This window comes from Rhinoraja longicauda, chromosome 44 (genome assembly GCF_053455715.1).
Source record: "Rhinoraja longicauda isolate Sanriku21f chromosome 44, sRhiLon1.1, whole genome shotgun sequence".
Taxonomy (NCBI): domain Eukaryota; kingdom Metazoa; phylum Chordata; class Chondrichthyes; order Rajiformes; family Arhynchobatidae; genus Rhinoraja; species Rhinoraja longicauda.
This window is the reverse complement of record NC_135996.1, coordinates 6,369,216-6,387,724: the sequence shown is the minus strand read 5'-3', so window position 1 is coordinate 6,387,724 and position 18,509 is coordinate 6,369,216. Positions and strand designations below refer to the sequence as shown.

Genomic DNA, 18,509 nt, shown 5'->3' with positions numbered 1-18,509 from the left:
TCTATTCTCTCTTGAATACATTCAGAGAATTGGCCTCCACTGCCTTCTGAGGCAGAGAATTCCACAGATTCACAACTCTCTGACTGAAAAAGTTTTTCCTCATCTCAGTTCTAAATGGCCGACCCCTTATTCTTAAACTTTGGCCCCTTGTTCTGGACTCCCCCAACATTGGGAACATGTTTCCTGCCTCTAACGTGTCCAACCCCTTAATAATCTTATACGTTTCGATAAGATCTCCTCTCATCCTTCTAAATTCCAGTGTATACAAGCCTAGTCGCTCCAGTCTTTGACAGTCCCGCCATTCCGGGAATTAACCTAGTAAACCTACGCTGCACGTCCTCAATAGCAAGAATATCCTTCCTCAAATTTGGAGACTCATTCTTCTAAACTCCAGCGAGTACAGGCCCAGTGCCGACAAACGCTCATCATAGGTTAACCTACTCATTCCTGGGATCATTCTTGTAAACCTCCTCTGGACCCTCTCTGGAGAGAGCCAGCACATCCTTCCTGCCCAAAATTGCTCGCAATGTTCTGACCAGTGTCTTATAGAGCCTCAACATTACATCCCCGCTTTTGTATACAAGCCCTCTTGAATTCAATGGTAGCATTGAGTTTCTACAGACTGTGTTAAGGATAGCGGAGTCAGGGGGTATGGGGAGAAGGCAGGAACGGGGCACTGATTGAGAATGGTCAGCCATGATCACATTGAATGGCGGTGCTGGCTCGAAGGGCCGAATGGCCTCCTCCTGCACCTATTGTCTATTGGGTTTCGACCCGAAACGTCACCCATTCCTTCTCTCCAGAGACGCTGCCTATCCCGCTGAGTTACTCCAGCTTTTTGTGCCTATCTTCGGTGTAAACCAGCATCTGCAGTTCCTTCGTATACGAGATTGAATCTCACGGCCTTCTCCCCACAGGTTCTGGGTCACTACATCCGGAGACGTAAAGACACTGAGACTTTTATCAGAGAAATCAAGTTTATTGCCAGCGACCCGGATGAGAAGCATTTCTTCAACGTGAGCGATGAGGCAGCCCTGAACGATATTGTCGATGCGTTGGGAGACCGCATATTTGGCTTAGAAGGTAACAGAGACTTGCTGTATCCGCTGGTCCAGGTGTCAACTTCTCCACATCGCCGAGACCGAGCGCAGGCTCGGCGATCGTTTCGCTGAACACCTCCGCTCAGTCCGCCTTGCCCTACCTGATCTCCCGGGGGCTCAGCACTTCAACTCCCCCTCCTCCCATTCCCAATCTGACCTTTCTGTCCTGGGCCTCCTCCATTGTCAGAGTGAGGCCCAGCGCAAATTGGAGGAACAGCACCTCATATTTCACTTGGGTAGTTTACACCCTAGCGGTACGAACATTGACTTAGACAATAGACAATAGGTGCAGGAGTAGGCCATTCGGCCCTTCGAGCCAGCACCGCCATTCAATGTGATCATGGCTGATCATTCTGATCAATGTGATCATGGCTTCTCTAACTTCAGATAGCCCTTGCTTTCCCTCTGTCTCTATCCCCTCCCCTTCCCAGTTCTCCCACTCGTCTTACTGTCTCCGACTACATTCTATCTGTGTCCCGCCCCCTCCCCATACATCTGTCCGAAGAAGGGTCACGACCTGAAAGGCCACCCATTCCTTCTCTCCAGAGATGCTGCCTGACCCGCTGAGTTACTCCAGGATTTTGTGTCTACCTTCGATTTAAACCAGCATCTGCAGTTTTTTCCCTCCAGAGACTTGCTTCCCTGTCTGTACTTGTTCGTCTTCAATGGCTTATTTGTCACCTACGCAACTTAGATTAGTTTCGTTTGGAGATACAGCGCGGAAACAGGCCTTTCGGCCCAAGGCACCAAGAGCACATTCCTTGTATATGCATACTTGGCCAATAAACTTATTCATGTTCCCAATGTTGGGGGAGTCGAGAACAAGGGGCCACACAGTTTAAGAATAAGGGGTAGGCCATTTAGAACTGAGATGAGGAAAAACTTTTTCAGTCAGAGAGTTGTGAATCTGTGGAATTCTCTGCCTCAGAAGGCAGTGGAGGCCAATTCTCTGAATGCATTCAAGAGAGAGCTAGATAGAGCTCTTAAGGATAGCGGAGTCAGGGGGTATGGGGAGAAGGCAGGAACGGGGTACTGATTGGGAATGATCAGCCATGGTCACATTGAATGGCGGTGCTGGCTCGAAGGGCCGAATGGCCTCCTCCTGCACTTATTGTCTATTGTCCATTCATTCAAATGCAGAAAGTCCTCTTTACTCCTATACTCAAGTCATACTGTACAGTTTAAAGACTCTAATTCTCGTGTTGTTAAAACTTTCCTCCCTGTTCCTCCTGTTTGTTTTCTTGCTTGTTCAGGAATGATTCAGCACAACGAAAGCTCGTTCGAACTGGAAATGTCGCAGGCAGGATTTTCCGCGCATGTCATGGAGGTAAGCCGGAAGCTCCCTAATCCTAGCGGAAATGAAGTGGGGAGGTGATGTCTCGGGTCGGGTCGGGACGCTTCTTTAGTTTAGAGATACAGTGCAGAAACAGGTCCTTCGGCCCACCGGGTCCGTGCCGACCAGCGATCTCCGCACACTAACACTATCCGACACACACTAGGGACAATTTTTTCACAGGCACCAAGCCAATTAACCTACACACCTGCATGTCTTTGGCGTGTGGGAGGAAACCGAAGATCTCGGGGAAAACCCACGCAGGTCACGGGGAGAACGTGCACACTCCGTACAGACAGCACCCGCAGTCGGGATCGAACCCGGGTCTCCGACGCTGCAATCGCTGTAAGGCAGCGATTCTACCGCCGTGCCACCATGGCAGCCCTTTAGAGGAGGTGGGGGGAGGGAAGAAGCTGGAGGTGAGGAGGGGCAGGACAAAACCTGGCAGGTAATAAGTTGAAGGTAGACACAAAATGCTGGAGTAACTCAGCGGGACAGGCAGCATCTCTGGAGAGAAGGAATGGGTGACGTTTCGGGTCGAGACCCTTCTTCAGATGATGCAGGTGTCACGGTGGCGCAGCGGTAGAGTGACTGCCTTGCAGTGAATGCAGCGCCGGAGACCCGGGTTCCATCCCGACTACGGGTGCTGTCTGTACGGAGTTTGTACGTTCTCCCCGTGACCTTCGTGGGTTTTCTCCGAGATCTTCGGTTTCCTCCCACTCTCCAAAGACATACAGGTTTGTAGGTTAATTGGCTTGGAAAACGTAAAGATTGTCCCTAGTGGGTGTAGGATAGTGTTAAGATACGGGGGATCGCTGGGCGGCGCGGACCCGGTGGGCCGAAAGGGCCTGTTTCCGCGCTGTATCACTAAAAACTAAAAAAAAAGTGAGGGGAGGGGTTTTGATAAGAAAATGATTGGACAAAAGACAGAGATGAAAAGACAGAAGGTGTCCTACTTTAACTATCTCCCTTTATCATGTATCTGTACACTGTGGACGGCTCGATTGTAATCATGTAGAGTCTTTCTGCTGACTGGATAACACGCACCAAAAAAGCTTTTCACTGTACCTCGGTACACGTGACAATAAACTAAACTAAACTAGTGTTTCCGCTGACTGGATAGCGTGGAACAAAAAGCTTTTTTCACTGTACCTCGGTACACGTGACAATAAACTAATCTAAACTAAGCTAGTGTTGCCGCTGACTGGATAGCACGCAACAAAAAAGCTTTTCACTGTACCTCGGAATAAGTGACAATCAAGTCAAGTCAAGCTTATTTGTCACATACACATAAATGTGCAGTGAAATGAAAGATTACCCACAGTCCAACAACAAGAGCAATACAAATAAACAATAACACGCACAATCAAACAAAAAGAAACATCCATCCCAGTGAGTCTCCTCCAGTCACCTCCTCACTGTGATGGAAGGCCAGAATGTCTTTTCTCTTCCCCTGCCGTCTTCTCCCGCGGTCAGGCTGTTGTAGTTGCCTCGTTCCAGGCCGCGCCGGACGGTGAAAGGTCCGCAGCGGGCCGACCCAAGCCCTGCGATCCAGTGCGGGCGAAGATGCTGCCGCTGCACGTCGGGGCGGTCGTGGCTCCCGACATTGAAGCCCCCGCCGGGCGGAAAAAATCCCGCGGCCTATTCCAGGCTGCGCCGGACAGTGAAAAGTCCGCGATTCGGGGCGGGCGAAGACGCTGCCGCTGCCGGAGCTCCCGATGTCGGCCCCCACCCAGGGCAGGGGCTGCAAGCTTCCGACGTCCCCGCAGCCGGAGCCTCCACAGGCGAGTCCCAGGTGGAGGCCGCCAGCTCCAGGTGCATGGCCGGTGGGAGGCCGCAGCGGCAACGGAGACACCGCCCAGAATAAAAGGTCACGTCTCCGTTCGGAAGAGACAACTTTACATTTACAGTTCCTGCTCCCCCCCCCCATAGTACACAACCCCAAAAAACGACATCACATTTACACTACAATCAAGACAAAAAAACAACATAAAAACACAAAGACAGACGGACTGGAGGTAAGCCGCAGCTGCTAGTGCAGCGCAGGCTCAGAACAAGTGACAATATACTAAATTAAACTAAACTAGTGTTTCCGCTGACTGGATAGCAGGCAACAAAAAAGCTTTTCACTGTACCTCGGTACACGTAACAATAAACTAAACTGAATTTTCTGATTCTTTACACCCGCAAGTTCCTAAAGCAACACGTAATCTTTAAAAAATAATAACAGAAATAATTAAAATTCATTCTTTCCCTCTGAATCAGGCTGCGCGCACTGCAGGAGTCCTTTCACTGGGACCTGTCCAGGTGAAATTTCAATAAGCCAGTCCTTGCTGAATACAAATCCTATTTAAAAATCAATCTCTGGAGCCCTCGTCCCCTTGGCTGTCTCACTCTCGGATGGAGAGCTGCCAGAGGAGGAAATAGAGGGCTTGTGCTGGATTACTTAGTGCTCTTGAGTTCAGGGCAATTAGCTTTTAACCCAGTTTAACTAGACTAGACCAGGCCTCCAGGTGCATAGAGTCATACAGCACGGCATGGTAGTGTTGCCGCCTTATAGCACTTGCAGTGCCGAAGACCCAGGTTCGAACCCGACTACGGGCGCTGTCTGTATGGAGTTTGTACGTACGTTCTCCCCGTGACCTGCGTGGGTTTTCTCCGAGATCTTCGGTTTCCTCCCACACTCCAAAGACGTGCGGATTTGTAGGCTAATTGAGAGCGGTCCTCAGCTACTGTCTACTTCATTGGAGACCCTCGGACTATCTTTAATCGGACTTTACTGGACTTTAGACAATAGAGAATAGGTGCAGGAGGAGGCCATTCGGCCCTTCGAGCCAGCACCGCCATTCAATGTGATCATGGCTGATCATTCTCAACCAGTACCCCGTTCCTGCCTTCTCCCCGTACCCCCTGACTCCGCTATCCTTAAGAGCTCTATCCAGCTCTCTCTTGAATGCATTCAGAGAATTGGCCTCCACTGCCTTCTGAGGCTGAACTTTATCTTGCACTAAACGTTATTCCCTTTATTCTGTATCCGTACACTGCGGACGGCTCGATTGCAATGAAGTGTGGTCTTTCCGCTGACTGGTTAGCGCGCAACAAAAAAGCTTTTCACTGTACCTCGGTACACGTGACAATAAATCAAACTGTTTAAAAACTGGGCGGTCAGGGTGGCGCGGCGGTAAACTTGCCGCCTTACAACGAATGCAGCGCCGGCGACCCGTGTTCCATCCCGACTACGGGTACTGTCTATACGGAGTTTGTACGTTCTCCCCGTGACCTGCATGGGTTTTCTCCGAGATCTTCGGTTTCCTCCCACACTCCAAAGACGTACAGGTTTGTAGGTTAATTGGCTTGGTGTAAATGTAAAAATTGTCCCTAGTGTGTGTAGGATAGTGTTAGTGCGCGGGGATCGCTGGTTGGCGCGGACCCGGTGGGCCGAAGGGCCTGTTTCCACGCTGTATCTCTAAACTAAACTAAACAAAATGAAACTAAACTAAAAGACCCGTCTGGGGAAGGGTCTCGACCCGAGGCGTCACCCATTCCTTCTCTCCTCGATGCTGTCTGACCCGCTGAGTTACTCCAGCATTTTGTCATACATATAAACTAAAAGAAAGGTCCTGACCCGAAGCATCACCTATCCGTGTTCTCCAGGGATGCTGCCTGTCCCGCTGAGTTACTCCAGCGCTCTGTGCATTAACCAGCATCTGCAGCCCTTTGTTTCAATATCATCGCACTTGTTGACCTGCTTCTGAGGAATATGATCCGAAGTCAAATAGGCTCCAAAACGTTTGCAAAAATTTGGCTCCGGTTTCAAATAGTTGCCAGAGTGAATGATGGAGCTGTGGCCTTTGGGAATGGAGGCTGTGACGAGATCTGATGAACAATGGCTTTGGTATTCCCAGTAATCGGAGGAAAATTCTGCTCATCTAACACAGGATGTCAGAGACGTATGTGCTGGGAGAAACTGCAGATGCTGGTTTAAACCGAGGACAAAGTTGGAATAAAAAAGCTGGAGTAACTCAGCGGGACGGGTAGCATCTCTGGAGAGAAGGAATGGGCGACGTTTCGGGTCGAGGCCCTTCTTCAAGGAACAACCTTTTCACCCAGAGAGTTGTGAATCTGTGGGATTCTCTGCCACAGCAGGCTGTAGAGGCCAATGGATGTTTTCAAGAGGGAGTTAGATTTAGCTCTTGGGGCTAAAGCAGGGGCTCCCAACCATTTTCGTCCCATTTACCCCGTTGCAACTTTTCAAAAGTAAATTTACCCCCACCCTATTTGGTTCAGTAATTTGAGTTTACACTTCTACCATAATAAAGCAACCGAAAAAGGGGAAACTTATTATTTTAAGTTCAAATAACAATAATGGTAGGCAAAATTTACCCCTTGGGGGTAAATTTACCACAGGTTGGGAACCCTTGGGCTAAAGGAATCAAGGGATATGGGGAGAAAGCAGGAGCGGGGTACTGATTTTGAATGATCAGCCATGATCATATTGAATGGCGGTGCTGGCTCGAATTTTATGTTTCTATAAGATCTCTCATCCTTCTAAATTATGGTGAATACAAGCCCATTCTTTCATCTAATGGTCAGTCCCGCCATCCCGGGAATTAACCCGGTGATCCTACGCTGCACTCCCACAATAGCAACGATATAATAAACTAAACTGTTCTGCTGCTGCATGTTGTGTGCGGTTTTGGTCTCCTAATTTGAGGAAGGACATCCTTGCTATTGAGGCAGTGCAGCGTAGGTTCACCAGGTTAATCCCCGGGATGGCGGGACTGTCATACGAGGAAAGATTGGAAAGACTGGGCTTGTATTCACTGGAATTTAGAAGGATGAGAGGGGATCTTATAGAGACGTATAAAATTATGAAAGGACTGGACAAGCTAGATGCAGGAAAAATGCTCCCAATGTTGGGGGAGTCCAGAACCAGGGGGCACACAGCCTACGAATAAAGGGAAGGCCATGTAAAACTGAGATGAGGAAAAACGTTTTCACCCAGAGTTGTGAATCTGTGGAATTCTCTGCCACAGAGGGCAGTGGAGGCCAGTTCACTGGATGAATTAAAAAGAGAATTCGATAGAGCTCTGGGGGCTAGTGGAATAGACAATAGACAATAGGTGCATGGGGAGGCCATTCGGCCCTTCGAGCCAGCACCGCCATTCAATGTGATCATGGCTGATCATTCTCAATCAGTACCCCGTTCCTGCCTTCTCCCCATACCCCCTGACTCCGCTATCCTTAAGAGCTTTATCTAGCTCTCTCTTGAATGCATCCAGTGAATTGGCCTCCACTGCCTTCTGAGGCAGTGAATTCCACAGATTCACAACTCTCTGACTGAAAAAGTTTTTCCTCATCTCAGTTCAAAATGGCCTACCCCTTATTCTTAAACTGTGGCCCCTTGTTCTGGACTCCCCCAACATTGGGAACATGTTTCCTGCCTCTAACGTGTCCAACCCCTTAATAATCTTATACGTTTCGATAAGATCTCCTCTCATCCTTCTAAATTCCAGTGTATACAAGCCTAGTCGCTCCAGTCTTTCAACATACGACAGTCCCTCCATTCCGGACAGTCCTAGTAAACCTACGCTGCAGGCCCAAGGGATATGGGGAGAAGGCAGGCACAGGTTACTGATTGTGGATGATCAGCCATGATCACAATGAATGCCGGTGCTGGCTCGAAGGGCCAAATGGCCTCCTCCTGCACCTATTTTCGATGTTTCTATGCGTGGAAGAATGTTTGTGGTCCCGTTTCGTTGCATGAGGCACTCTTGACTTTCTGGACTCTTCAATTGAACGCGCTCTGTTTCTTCCCAGAATGGAATCCTGCTCGGGGCTGTCGGGGCGTACGACTGGAATGGAGCGGTGGTGAGGGAGGATGCCCACGGGCACGTGATCACCTCAAGAGAAGCCCTGAGCAAAGAGTTCCCCAAAGCTTTGAACAACCATGCAGCCTACCTGGGTATGTCTGGGAGCCACAAGAGTCCACTCCGCCGTTCAATCATGGGTGATCTCTCTCTCCCTCCTAATCCTATTCTTCTGCCGTCTCCTCGTAACCCCTGGCACCTGTACTAATCCAGAATCTATCTATCTCTACCTTAAAAATACCCATTGCCTTGACCTCCACAGTTTATAGGAAAATAACTGCAGATTCTGGTACAAAGGTGCAGTGGTAGAGTTGCTGAAGAAGGGCCTCGACCCGAAACGTCACCCATTCCTTCTCTCCTGAGATGCTGCCTGACCTGCTGAGTTACTCCAGCATTTTGTGATGCCTTCTTTTAGTTTCGTTCAGTTTAGAGATACAGCGCGGAAACAGGTTCTTCGGCCCACCGAGCCCGCGCCGACCAGCGATCCCCGCACACTGACACTATCCACACACACACACTAGGGACCATGTACACTTACACCAAGCCAATTAAACTACAAACCTGCACGTCTTTGGAGTGTGGGAGGAAACCGAAGAACTCGGAGAAAACACACGCAGGTCACGGGGAGAACGTACAAACTCCGTGCAGACAGCACCCGTGGTCGGGATCGAACCCGGGTCTCTGGCGCTGCAAGGCAGCAACTCTACCGCCGTGCCACCCTAAGGTGGGCCCAACTTTTTTGGTCTCCCTGCCAAAGTTCTGGACCATTGTCTACGAGATTTGAATCTCACCACGGCGTTTTAAAGTCGAGTAATTTAATAAATCTGGAATTGAAATAAAATTGTTGTTCGAAGCCGAGTGGTTCACAGATGTCCTTCAGGGGCAGAAAATCTGCCGTTCTCACCCGTCCGACGTACAATGTGTCTGCTCGACTCAGTGCTGTGGTGCAGTTTAGTTTAGTTTAGTTTAGAGATACAGCGCGGAAACAGGCCCATCGGCTCACCAAGTCTGCACTGACCAACGATCCCCGCACACTAGTACCACACTACACACACTTGGGACAATTTCTTTACATTTATAATCAAGCCGATTAACCTACAAACCTGCACGTCTTTGGAGTGTGGGAGGAAACCGAAGATCTCGGAGAAAACCCACGCAGGTCACGGGGAGAACGTACACACTCCGTACAGACAGCACCCGTAGTCAGGATGGAACCCGGGTCACTGGCGCTGTAATTCTTAAGGCAGAGATAGATAGATTCTTGATTAGACAATAGACAATAGACAATAGGTGCAGGAGGAGGCCATTCGGCCCTTCGAGCCAGCGCCACCATTCAATGTGATCATGGCTGATCATTCTCAATCAGTACCCCGTTCCTGCCTTCTCCCCATACCCCCTGACTCCGCTATCCTTATGAGCTCTATCTAGCTCTCTCTTGAATGCATTCAGAGAATAGGCAGAGATTTCCACAGATTCACAACTCTCTGACTGAAAAAGGTTTTCCTCATCTCCATTCTAAATGGCCGACCCCTTATTCTTAAACTGTGGCCCCTGGTTCTGGACCGGGCAGTGTTTAGTACTGGGCAGTGATTAGTACGGGTGTCAGAGGTTATGGGGAGAAGGCAGAAGAATGGGGTTGGGAGGGAGAGATAGATCAGCCACGATTGAATGTCAGAGTAGACTTGATAGACAATAGATAATAGGCAATAGGTGCAGGAGGAGGCCATTCGGCCCTTCGAGCCAGCACCACCATTCAATGTGATCATGGCTGATCATTCTCAATCAGTACCCCGTTCCTGCATTCTCCCCATACCCCCTGACTCCGCTATCCTTATGAGCTCTATCTAGCTCTCTCTTGAATAGGCAGAGAATTCCACAGATTCACAACTCTCTGACTGAAAAAGGTTTTCCTCATCTCCGTTCTAAACGGCCTACCCCTTATTCTTAAACTGTGGCCCCTGGTTCTGGACTGGGCAGTGTTTAGTACTGGGCAGTGATTAGTACGGGTGTCAGAGGTTATGGGGAGAAGGCAGAAGAATGGGGTTGGGAGGGAGAGATAGATCAGCCACGATTGAATGGCACAGTAGCCTTGATGGGCCGAATGGCCTAATTTTGCTCCTATCACTCGTGGCCTTGTTTGAGCGTCACCGTCTAGCTTTGTCCTCTCCCTGTTCCCAGGCTACACAGTGTCGTCGCTGAAACTGAGGAGTGGGCAGCGCGTTTACGTGGCTGGAGCGCCCAGATTCAAGCACAAAGGCAAGGTCATCCTCTTCAACATGGACAGAAAGGGCAACCTGACCATTCATCAGTCCCTGGTCGGGGAACAGGTATGGGGCCGAGACAGCGCACGCCTGCAGACCTTAGAAACACAGAGAACAGGTGCAGGAGTAGGCCATTCGGCCCTTCGAGCCGGCACCGCCATTCAATATGATCATCATATGGGCGGCACGGTGGCGCAGCGGTAGAGTTGCTGCCTTACAGCGAATGCAGCGCCGGAGACTCAGGTTCGATCCTGACTACGGGCGCCGTCTGTACGGAGTTGGTACGTTCTCCCCGTGACCTGCGTGGGATTTCTCCGAGATCTTCGGTTTCCTCCCACACTCCACAGACGTACAGGTATGTAGGTTAATTGGCTGGGCAAATGTAAAAATTGTCCCTAGATTCAAGATTCAAGATATCTTTATTTGTCATCCAAAAAACAAGTTTTTTGGACGAAATTCAGTCACCCACAGTCCAACAATAAAAGCATTAAAATAGGCAAATTACACAACCCCAACCAACACACAAAAAAAAAGAAACATCCATCACAGTGAGTCTCCTCCAGTCCCCTCCTCACTGTGATGGAAGGCCACAATGTATTTTCCCTTCCCCTGCCGTCTAGTTGGTATAGGATAGTGTTAGTGTGCGGGGATCGCTGGGCGGCGCGGACCCGGTGGGCTGAAGGGCCTGTTTCTGCGCTGTATCTCTAAATCTAAATCTAAATCATCCAGAATCAGTACCCCGTTCCTGCTTTCTCCCCATATCCCTTGATTCCGTTAGCCCTGAGAGCTAAATGTACCTTTTTCTTGAAAACGTCCAGTGAATCGGCCTCCACTGCCTTCTGTGGCAGAGAATTCCACAGATTCACCACCCTCTGACTAAAGAAATGTCATTAAATGTTCCCAATGTTGGGGGAGTCCAGAACCAGGGGTCACAGTTTAAGAATAAGGGGTAGGCCATTTAGGACTGAGATGAGGAAAAACGTTTTGACTCAGAGAGTTGTGAATCTGTGGAATTCTCTGCCACAGAAGGCAGTGGAGGCCAATTCACTGGATGTTTTCAAGAGAGAGTTAGATTTAGCTCTCGGGGCTAAGGGAATCAAGGAATATGGGGAGAAAGCAGGAACGGGGTACTGATTCTGGATGGTCATGCATGATCACATTGAATGGCAGTGCTGGCTCGAAGGGCCGAATGGCGTACTCCTGCATCTATATTCTATGTTTCTATGACTGAGGTAAATACAGGGTTACTGTTCGGAGTAGGCGTGTGCCTGCAGAGATTTGTTTTTCTGAAAATCTTGCGCGTGCACACACTTCCTGAAATAGGCCGTGGGATTTTCTCCGCCCGGCGGGGGCTTCAATGTCGGGAGCCTCGACCGCCCCGACGTGGCAACTTCAACAGCCTGACCGCGGGAGAAGACGGCAGGGGAAGAGAAAAGACATTCTGGCCTTCCATCACAGTGAGGAGGGACTGGAGGAGACTCACTGTGATGGATGTTTCTTTTGTTTGGTGTTAGTTTATGATTGTATGTGTTATTGCATTTTTATTGATTATTCTTATTGGTCTTATTGTTGAACTGCGGGTAATTTTTCATTTCACTACACATTTATGTGTATGACAAATAAATGACTATAGATTTCCTATCCGAATTCCAGTCGACACAGTTCTATGTCAACATTTCATGCAGAAGCAGCCTTTACAAACATCGCTAATGGACCTGCAACGGATTACTGATTCTGGATGGTCATGCATGATCACATTAAATGGCGGTGCTGGCTCAAAGGGCCGAATGGCCCCCTCCTGCACCTATTTCCTATGGTTTCTAAGTTTTTAAAAAGAAAAGTCCTTTAATTCTTCAATCCGCTGTGTTAATAGACAATAGACAAAAGGTGCAGGAGGAGGCCATTCGGCCCTTCGACCCAGCACCGCCATTCAATGTGATCATGGCTGATCACTCTCAATCAGTACCCCGTTCCTGCCTTTTCCCCATATCCCCTGACTCCGCTATCCTTAAGAGCTCTATCCAGCTCTCTCTTGAATGCATTCAGAGAATTGGCCTCCACTGCCTTCTGAGGCAGAGAATTCCACAGATTCACAACTCTCTGACTGAAAAGGTTTTTCCTCATCTCCGTTCTAAATGGCCTCCCCCTTATTCTCAAACTGTGGCCCCTTGTTCTGGACTCCCCCAACATTGGGAACATGTTTCCTGCCTCTAACGTGTCCAACCCCTTAATAATCTTATACGTTTCGATAAGATCTCCTCTCATCCTTCTAAATTCCAGTGTATACAAGCCTAGTCGCTCCAGTCTTTCAACATATGACAGTCCCGTCGTTCCGGGAATTAACCTCGTAAATCTACGTTGCAGATCGGATGCTACTTTGGAAGCGAGGTTTGCCCGGTGGATGTGGACGGTGATCAAGTCACAGATGTGCTGTTGGTCGCAGCCCCCATGTTCCTTGGACCCGGCTACAAGGAAACGGGAAAGGTCTACGTTTACCGAGTGCGGGGGGTAAGCGTGTAGTGGCGTCACTGCGGCGCTTGATCGGCGTTCACCCTGCCGTGCGCACTCGCGGGTTGTACAAGACTGTCTTTGTTTCTTAGTTTACAGACGCTCCTTGACTTACGATGCTTCGAATGTCCGACGGTGCAAAAGCTATTGAGGGCGTGCAGCGTAGGTTTACTAGGTTAATTCCCGGAATGGCGGGATTGTCATATGTTGAAAGACTGGAGCGACTAGGCTTGTATACACTGGAATTTAGAAGGATGAGAGGAGATCTTATCGAAATGTATAAGATTATTAAGGGGTTGGACACATTAGAGGCAGGAAACATGTTCCCAATGTTGGGGGAGTCCAGAACCAGGGGCCACAGTTTAAGAATAAGGGGTCGGCCATTTAGAACAGAGATGAGGAAAAACTTTTTCAGTCAGAGAGTTGTGAATCTGTGGAATTCTCTGCCTCAGAAGGCAGTGGAGGCCAATTCTCTGAATGCATTCAAGAGAGAGCTGGATAGAGCTCTTAAGGATAGCGGAGTCAGGGGGTATGGGGAGAAGGCAGGAATGGGGTACTGATTGAGAATGATCAGCCATGATCACATTGAATGGCGGTGCGTACTGGCTCGAAGGGCCGAAGGGCCGAATGGCCTCCTCCTGCACCTATTGTCTATTGACACACATTCAGTATAAACCGTACTTCAAATTTTTTATTTTGATCTTTTGAATGGCGGTGCGTACAGGCTCGAAGGGCCGAATGGCCTCCTCCTGCACCTATTGTCTATTGTCAGCGATTTATGATGGGTTCATCGGAACGTAACCCCATCCTAAGTCGAGGAGCACCTGTACTTTAGTTTTAGTTTGTAGATACAGCGAGGAAACAGACCCTTTCGGCCCACCGGGTCCGCACCGACCAGCGATCCCCGCACATTAAAACTATCCTACACACAAACTAGGGACAATTTTTACGATTACCAAGCCAATTAAACTACAAACCTGCACGTCTTTGGAGTGTGGGAGGAAACCGAAGATCTCGGGGAAAACCTACGCAGGGAGAACGTACAAACTCCGTACAGACGGCACCCGTAGTCGGCATCGAATCCAGGTCTCCCGGCGCAGCATTTACTGTGAGGCAGTAACTCAACCGCTGCTCCACCGTGCTGCCCAGCTCTTTAGCTCTTAGGGCTAAAGGGGGTACTGATTTTGGATGATCAGTCATCATCATTTTGAATGGCGGTGTTGGCTCGAAGGGCTGATAGGCCTACTCCTGCACCTATTTTTCGATGTTTCTATGTTGACTGCAAAAAGTTGTGAACACTGCTCAGTCCATCACCGGCTCTGACCTCCCCCCACCATCAAAGGGATTTACCAGAGTTGCTGCCTCAAAAAGGCAGCAGGCATCATCAGAGACCCACACCACCCTGGCCACACACTCATTTCACCACTGCCATCGGGAAGAAGGTACAGGAGCCTGAAAACTGTAACGTCCAGGTTCAGGAACAGCTTCTTCCCTACAGCCACCAGGCCTTTAAACACTACAACCTCAAATAACCTCTGAACCTCAATAGGCTATTATTATTATTATTATTATTATTATTTACAGTGTACTATGTTTACATATTCTGTTGTGCTGCAGCACGTAAGAATTTCATTGTTCTATCTGGGACACATGACAATAAAGCACTCTTGACTCCAGTATTAGCCGGGGCATCCCGTATTTTGGGCTAAATTAGTTTGACCCGTATGGGACCGCCCCTGTCCCATATTAGGCCCTGATGGTGCTGTAGGCCCGGATGGTGCTGTAGGCCCGGACACTGTAGGCCCGGACACTGTAGGCCCGGACAGTGTAGGCCCGGACAGTGTAGGCCCGGACAGTGTAGGCCCGGACAGTGTAGGCCCGGACACTGTAGGTCCGGACACTGTAGGCCCGGACAGTGTAGGCCCGGACACTGTAGGCCCGGACACTGTAGGCCCGGACACTGTAGGCCCGGACAGTGTAGGCCCGGACAGTGTAGGCCCGGACAGTGTAGGCCCGGACAGTGTAGGCCCGGACAGTGTAGGCCCGGACAGTGTAGGCCCGGACAGTGTAGGCCCGGACACTTTAGGTCCGGACACTGTAGGCCCGGACACTTTACGCCCGGACAGTGTAGGCCTGGACACTGTAGGCCTGGACACTGTAGGCCCGGGTGCCGCCTAACGGAGGTTGCGTGGCACACCGCCTCCCGGCCCTGGCGGCCACCATTGGTGGAGCGGGAGCACGTGGCTGCTGGCTGGGTGAGGTCACGTGGGGCGCGGGGCGGTGACGTCACCTTGTCCCTTATTTGGGAGTGAGGAAGTTGGAACCCCTACTCTTGACACTTGACTCTCGTTTCTATGTCCCTCTCAGCTTTCCCTGCAGTTCAGCCACACCCTGCTCGCTGGAGCGAAAACGCAGGATGCCCGTTTTGGTTACACCCTCATCGCCGTCCCCGACCTCAACTACGACGCTTCCAACGACGTGGTGGTGGGAGCGCCCCTGGAGGACGGTCACTGCGGAGCGGTGTACATCTACCACGGACACCGAGACACCATCCTCCCCGCCTACAAACAGGTCAGTCTGCAGACACGCACAGCATGCTGGAGTAACTCAGCCGGATGGGCAAGGCAGCACAAGGTCAGAAGTGACAGGAGCAGAATCAGGCCAATCGGCCCATCAAGCCCATGGGTGATGCAGCGGTAGAGTTGCTGTCCTACAGCGCTTGCAGCATGGGAGACCCGGGTTCCATCCCGACTACGGGTGCTGTCTGTACGGAGTTTGTACGTTCTCCCCGTGACCTGCATGGGTTTTCTCTGAGATCTTCGGTTTCCTCCCACACTTCAAAGACGTGCAGGTTTGTAGGTTAATTGGCTTGGTGTATGTGTAAATTGTCCCAAGTGTTAGTGTGCAGGGATCGCTGGTCGGTGCGGACTCGGTGGGCCGAATGGGCTATTTCCGCGCTGTATCTCTCTAAAATTCTAAACTCTAAAGTCTAACTCCGCCATTCAATCACGGCTGATCTATTTCTCCCTCCTAATCCCATTCTCCTGCCTTCTCCCCATAACCTCTGACACCCGTACTGATCCAGACTCTATTTATTCACAAAATGCTGGAGTAAAATTCAGCAGGTCAGGCAGCAACTCAGGAGAGAAGGAATGGGTGACGTTTCGGGTCGAGACCCTTCTTCAGACTGATGTCACCGAACGGTCTGTCCTCAGCAGAGGCCTCACCTTAGTTCCCCTCCGCACCCACATCAATGAGTTTACGGTCCGCCATGATGTGGAGCTCTTCTTCCTTCGCCTCCGCCTCCGAGCCTTTTTCCATGGGAAGGAGTCCTCACCCCCCAGTGATGACCCCTTCTCCCGTCTCCAGCGGACCCCTTCCTCTCGGACCCCTCCGGTTGGCCCGGTTGGTGGTAAGAATAGGAAGGCAGATTATTATCTGAATGGTGTCAAGTTAGGAAATGGGGACGTACAACGAGATCTGGGTGTCCTAGTGCATCAGTCACTGAAAGGAAGCATGCAGGTACAGCAGGCAGTGAAGAAAGCCAATGGAATGTTGGCCTTCATAACAAGAGGAGTTGAGTATAGGAGCAAAGAGGTCCTTCTGCAGTTGTACAGGGCCCTAGTGAGACCGCACCTGGAGTACTGTGTGCAGTTTTGGTCTCCAAATTTGAGGAAGGATATTCTTGCTATTGAGGGCGTGCAGCGTAGGTTTACTAGGTTAATTCCCGGAATGGCGGGACTGTCATATGTTGAAAGACTGGAGCGACTAGGCTTGTATACACTGGAATTTAGAAGGATGAGAGGAGATCTTATCGAAACATATAAGATTATTAAGGGGTTGGACACGTTAGAGGCAGGAAACATGTTCCCAATGTTGGGGGAGTCCAGAACAAGGGGCCACAGTTTAAGAATAAGGGGTAGGCCATTTAGAACTGAGATGAGGAAAAGCTTTTTCAGTCAGAGAGTTGTGAATCTGTGGAATTCTCTGCCTCAGAAGGCAGTGGAGGCCAATTCTCTGAATGCATTCAAGAGAGAGCTCGATAGAGCTCTTAAGGATAGCGGAGTCAGGGGGTATGGGGAGAAGGCAGGAACGGGGTACTGATTGAGAATGATCAGCCATGATCACATTGAACTCATCCCTTCCTTCCCAAACCATCCCCTCCCCAGGTACCTTCCCTTGCAACCGAAGGAGATGCAACACCTGTTCCTATACCTCGTCCCTCGACTCTGTCCAGGGACCAAGCGCGGGCGGGTGGGACTATTGTAGCTGGGGCATGTTGGCCGGTGTGGGCGAGTTGGGCCGGAGGGCCTGTTTCCAAGCTGTGTCATTCTATGACTGACTCCCGCACGGGCAATCATTGTACCCTTCCTTTCCCCCCAGAGGATCGCTGCCTCCGCTCTGGACCCGGGGCTGCGGTATTTTGGCCGCAGCGCGGACGGACAGATGGACGTGGACGGGGACGGGCTGATCGACGTGGCGGTCGGTGCCTTCGGCAAAGCCCTGTTGTTCGGGTCAGTCACCACATCCGTACATTGTAAACGGATCGACCGCGCCACCGTGCCAGCCTAAATTTCTGTTTTCTGTTACCGCAGGCTGTCTCTTTAAGAACACAGGCTGCTGGTTGCATTGTGGAGGTTATTGACATTGACAAGGTAGTGACATTGACAAGGCATTGAAATTGACAAGGTAGTGAAATTGACAAGGCATTGAAATTGACAAGGCATTGAAATTGACAAGGCATTGAAATTGACAAGGCATTGAAATTGACAAGGCATTGAAATTGACAAGGCATTGAAATTGACAAGGCATTGAAATTGACAAGGCATTGAAATTGACAAGCCATTGAAATTGACAAGGCATTAGAGTCGTAGAGTCATACAGTGATCCAGTACAGAAACAAGCCCTTCAGCCCAACTTGCCCACACCAGCCAATATGTCCCATCTACACTAGTCCCACCTGCCCGTGTTTGGTCCATATCCCTCCAAACCTGTCCTATCCGTGTACCTGTCTGTGTAACTGCCTCTTAAATGTTGGGATAGTTCCAGCTTCAACTACCTCCTCTGGCAGTTCATTCTGTACACCCACCACCCTTTGTGTGAAAAATCTACACCTCAGATTCCTATTAGATCTTTTCCCCTTCACCTTGAGCCTCTGTCCTCTGGTCCTCGATTCCCCTGCTCTGGGCAAGCGACCCTGTGCATCTACCCGATCTGTTCCTCTCATGATTTTATACACCTCAATAAGATCACCCCTCAGCCTCCTGCGCTCCAAGTCTTTAGTCAGAGGGTGATCAATCTGTGGAATTCAATGCTACAGATGGTGGTGGAGGCCAAGTCTATGGATACTTTTAAGGTGTCAATTGACAGAACCTTGATTAGTGCGGGTGTCAGGGGTTATGGGGAGAATGCAGGAGAATGGGGTTGAGAGGGAAAG

The 18,509-nt window shown here is 50.1% G+C and overlaps 1 protein-coding gene across 1 annotated transcript in view; it reads left to right on the top strand.

Annotated features, from left to right (window-relative positions):
• Positions 1-18,509, top strand: part of itga10 (integrin, alpha 10) — a 60,119-nt gene that overhangs the window by 22,432 nt on the left and 19,178 nt on the right. Inside the window, exons 12-18 of the mRNA XM_078431927.1 lie at positions 918-1,083; positions 2,354-2,427; positions 8,254-8,398; positions 10,482-10,630; positions 12,929-13,072; positions 15,440-15,643; positions 17,456-17,586. Of these exons, the coding sequence (XP_078288053.1) occupies positions 918-1,083; positions 2,354-2,427; positions 8,254-8,398; positions 10,482-10,630; positions 12,929-13,072; positions 15,440-15,643; positions 17,456-17,586 (1,013 nt within the window). The remainder of the gene's footprint in view (positions 1-917; positions 1,084-2,353; positions 2,428-8,253; positions 8,399-10,481; positions 10,631-12,928; positions 13,073-15,439; positions 15,644-17,455; positions 17,587-18,509) is intronic.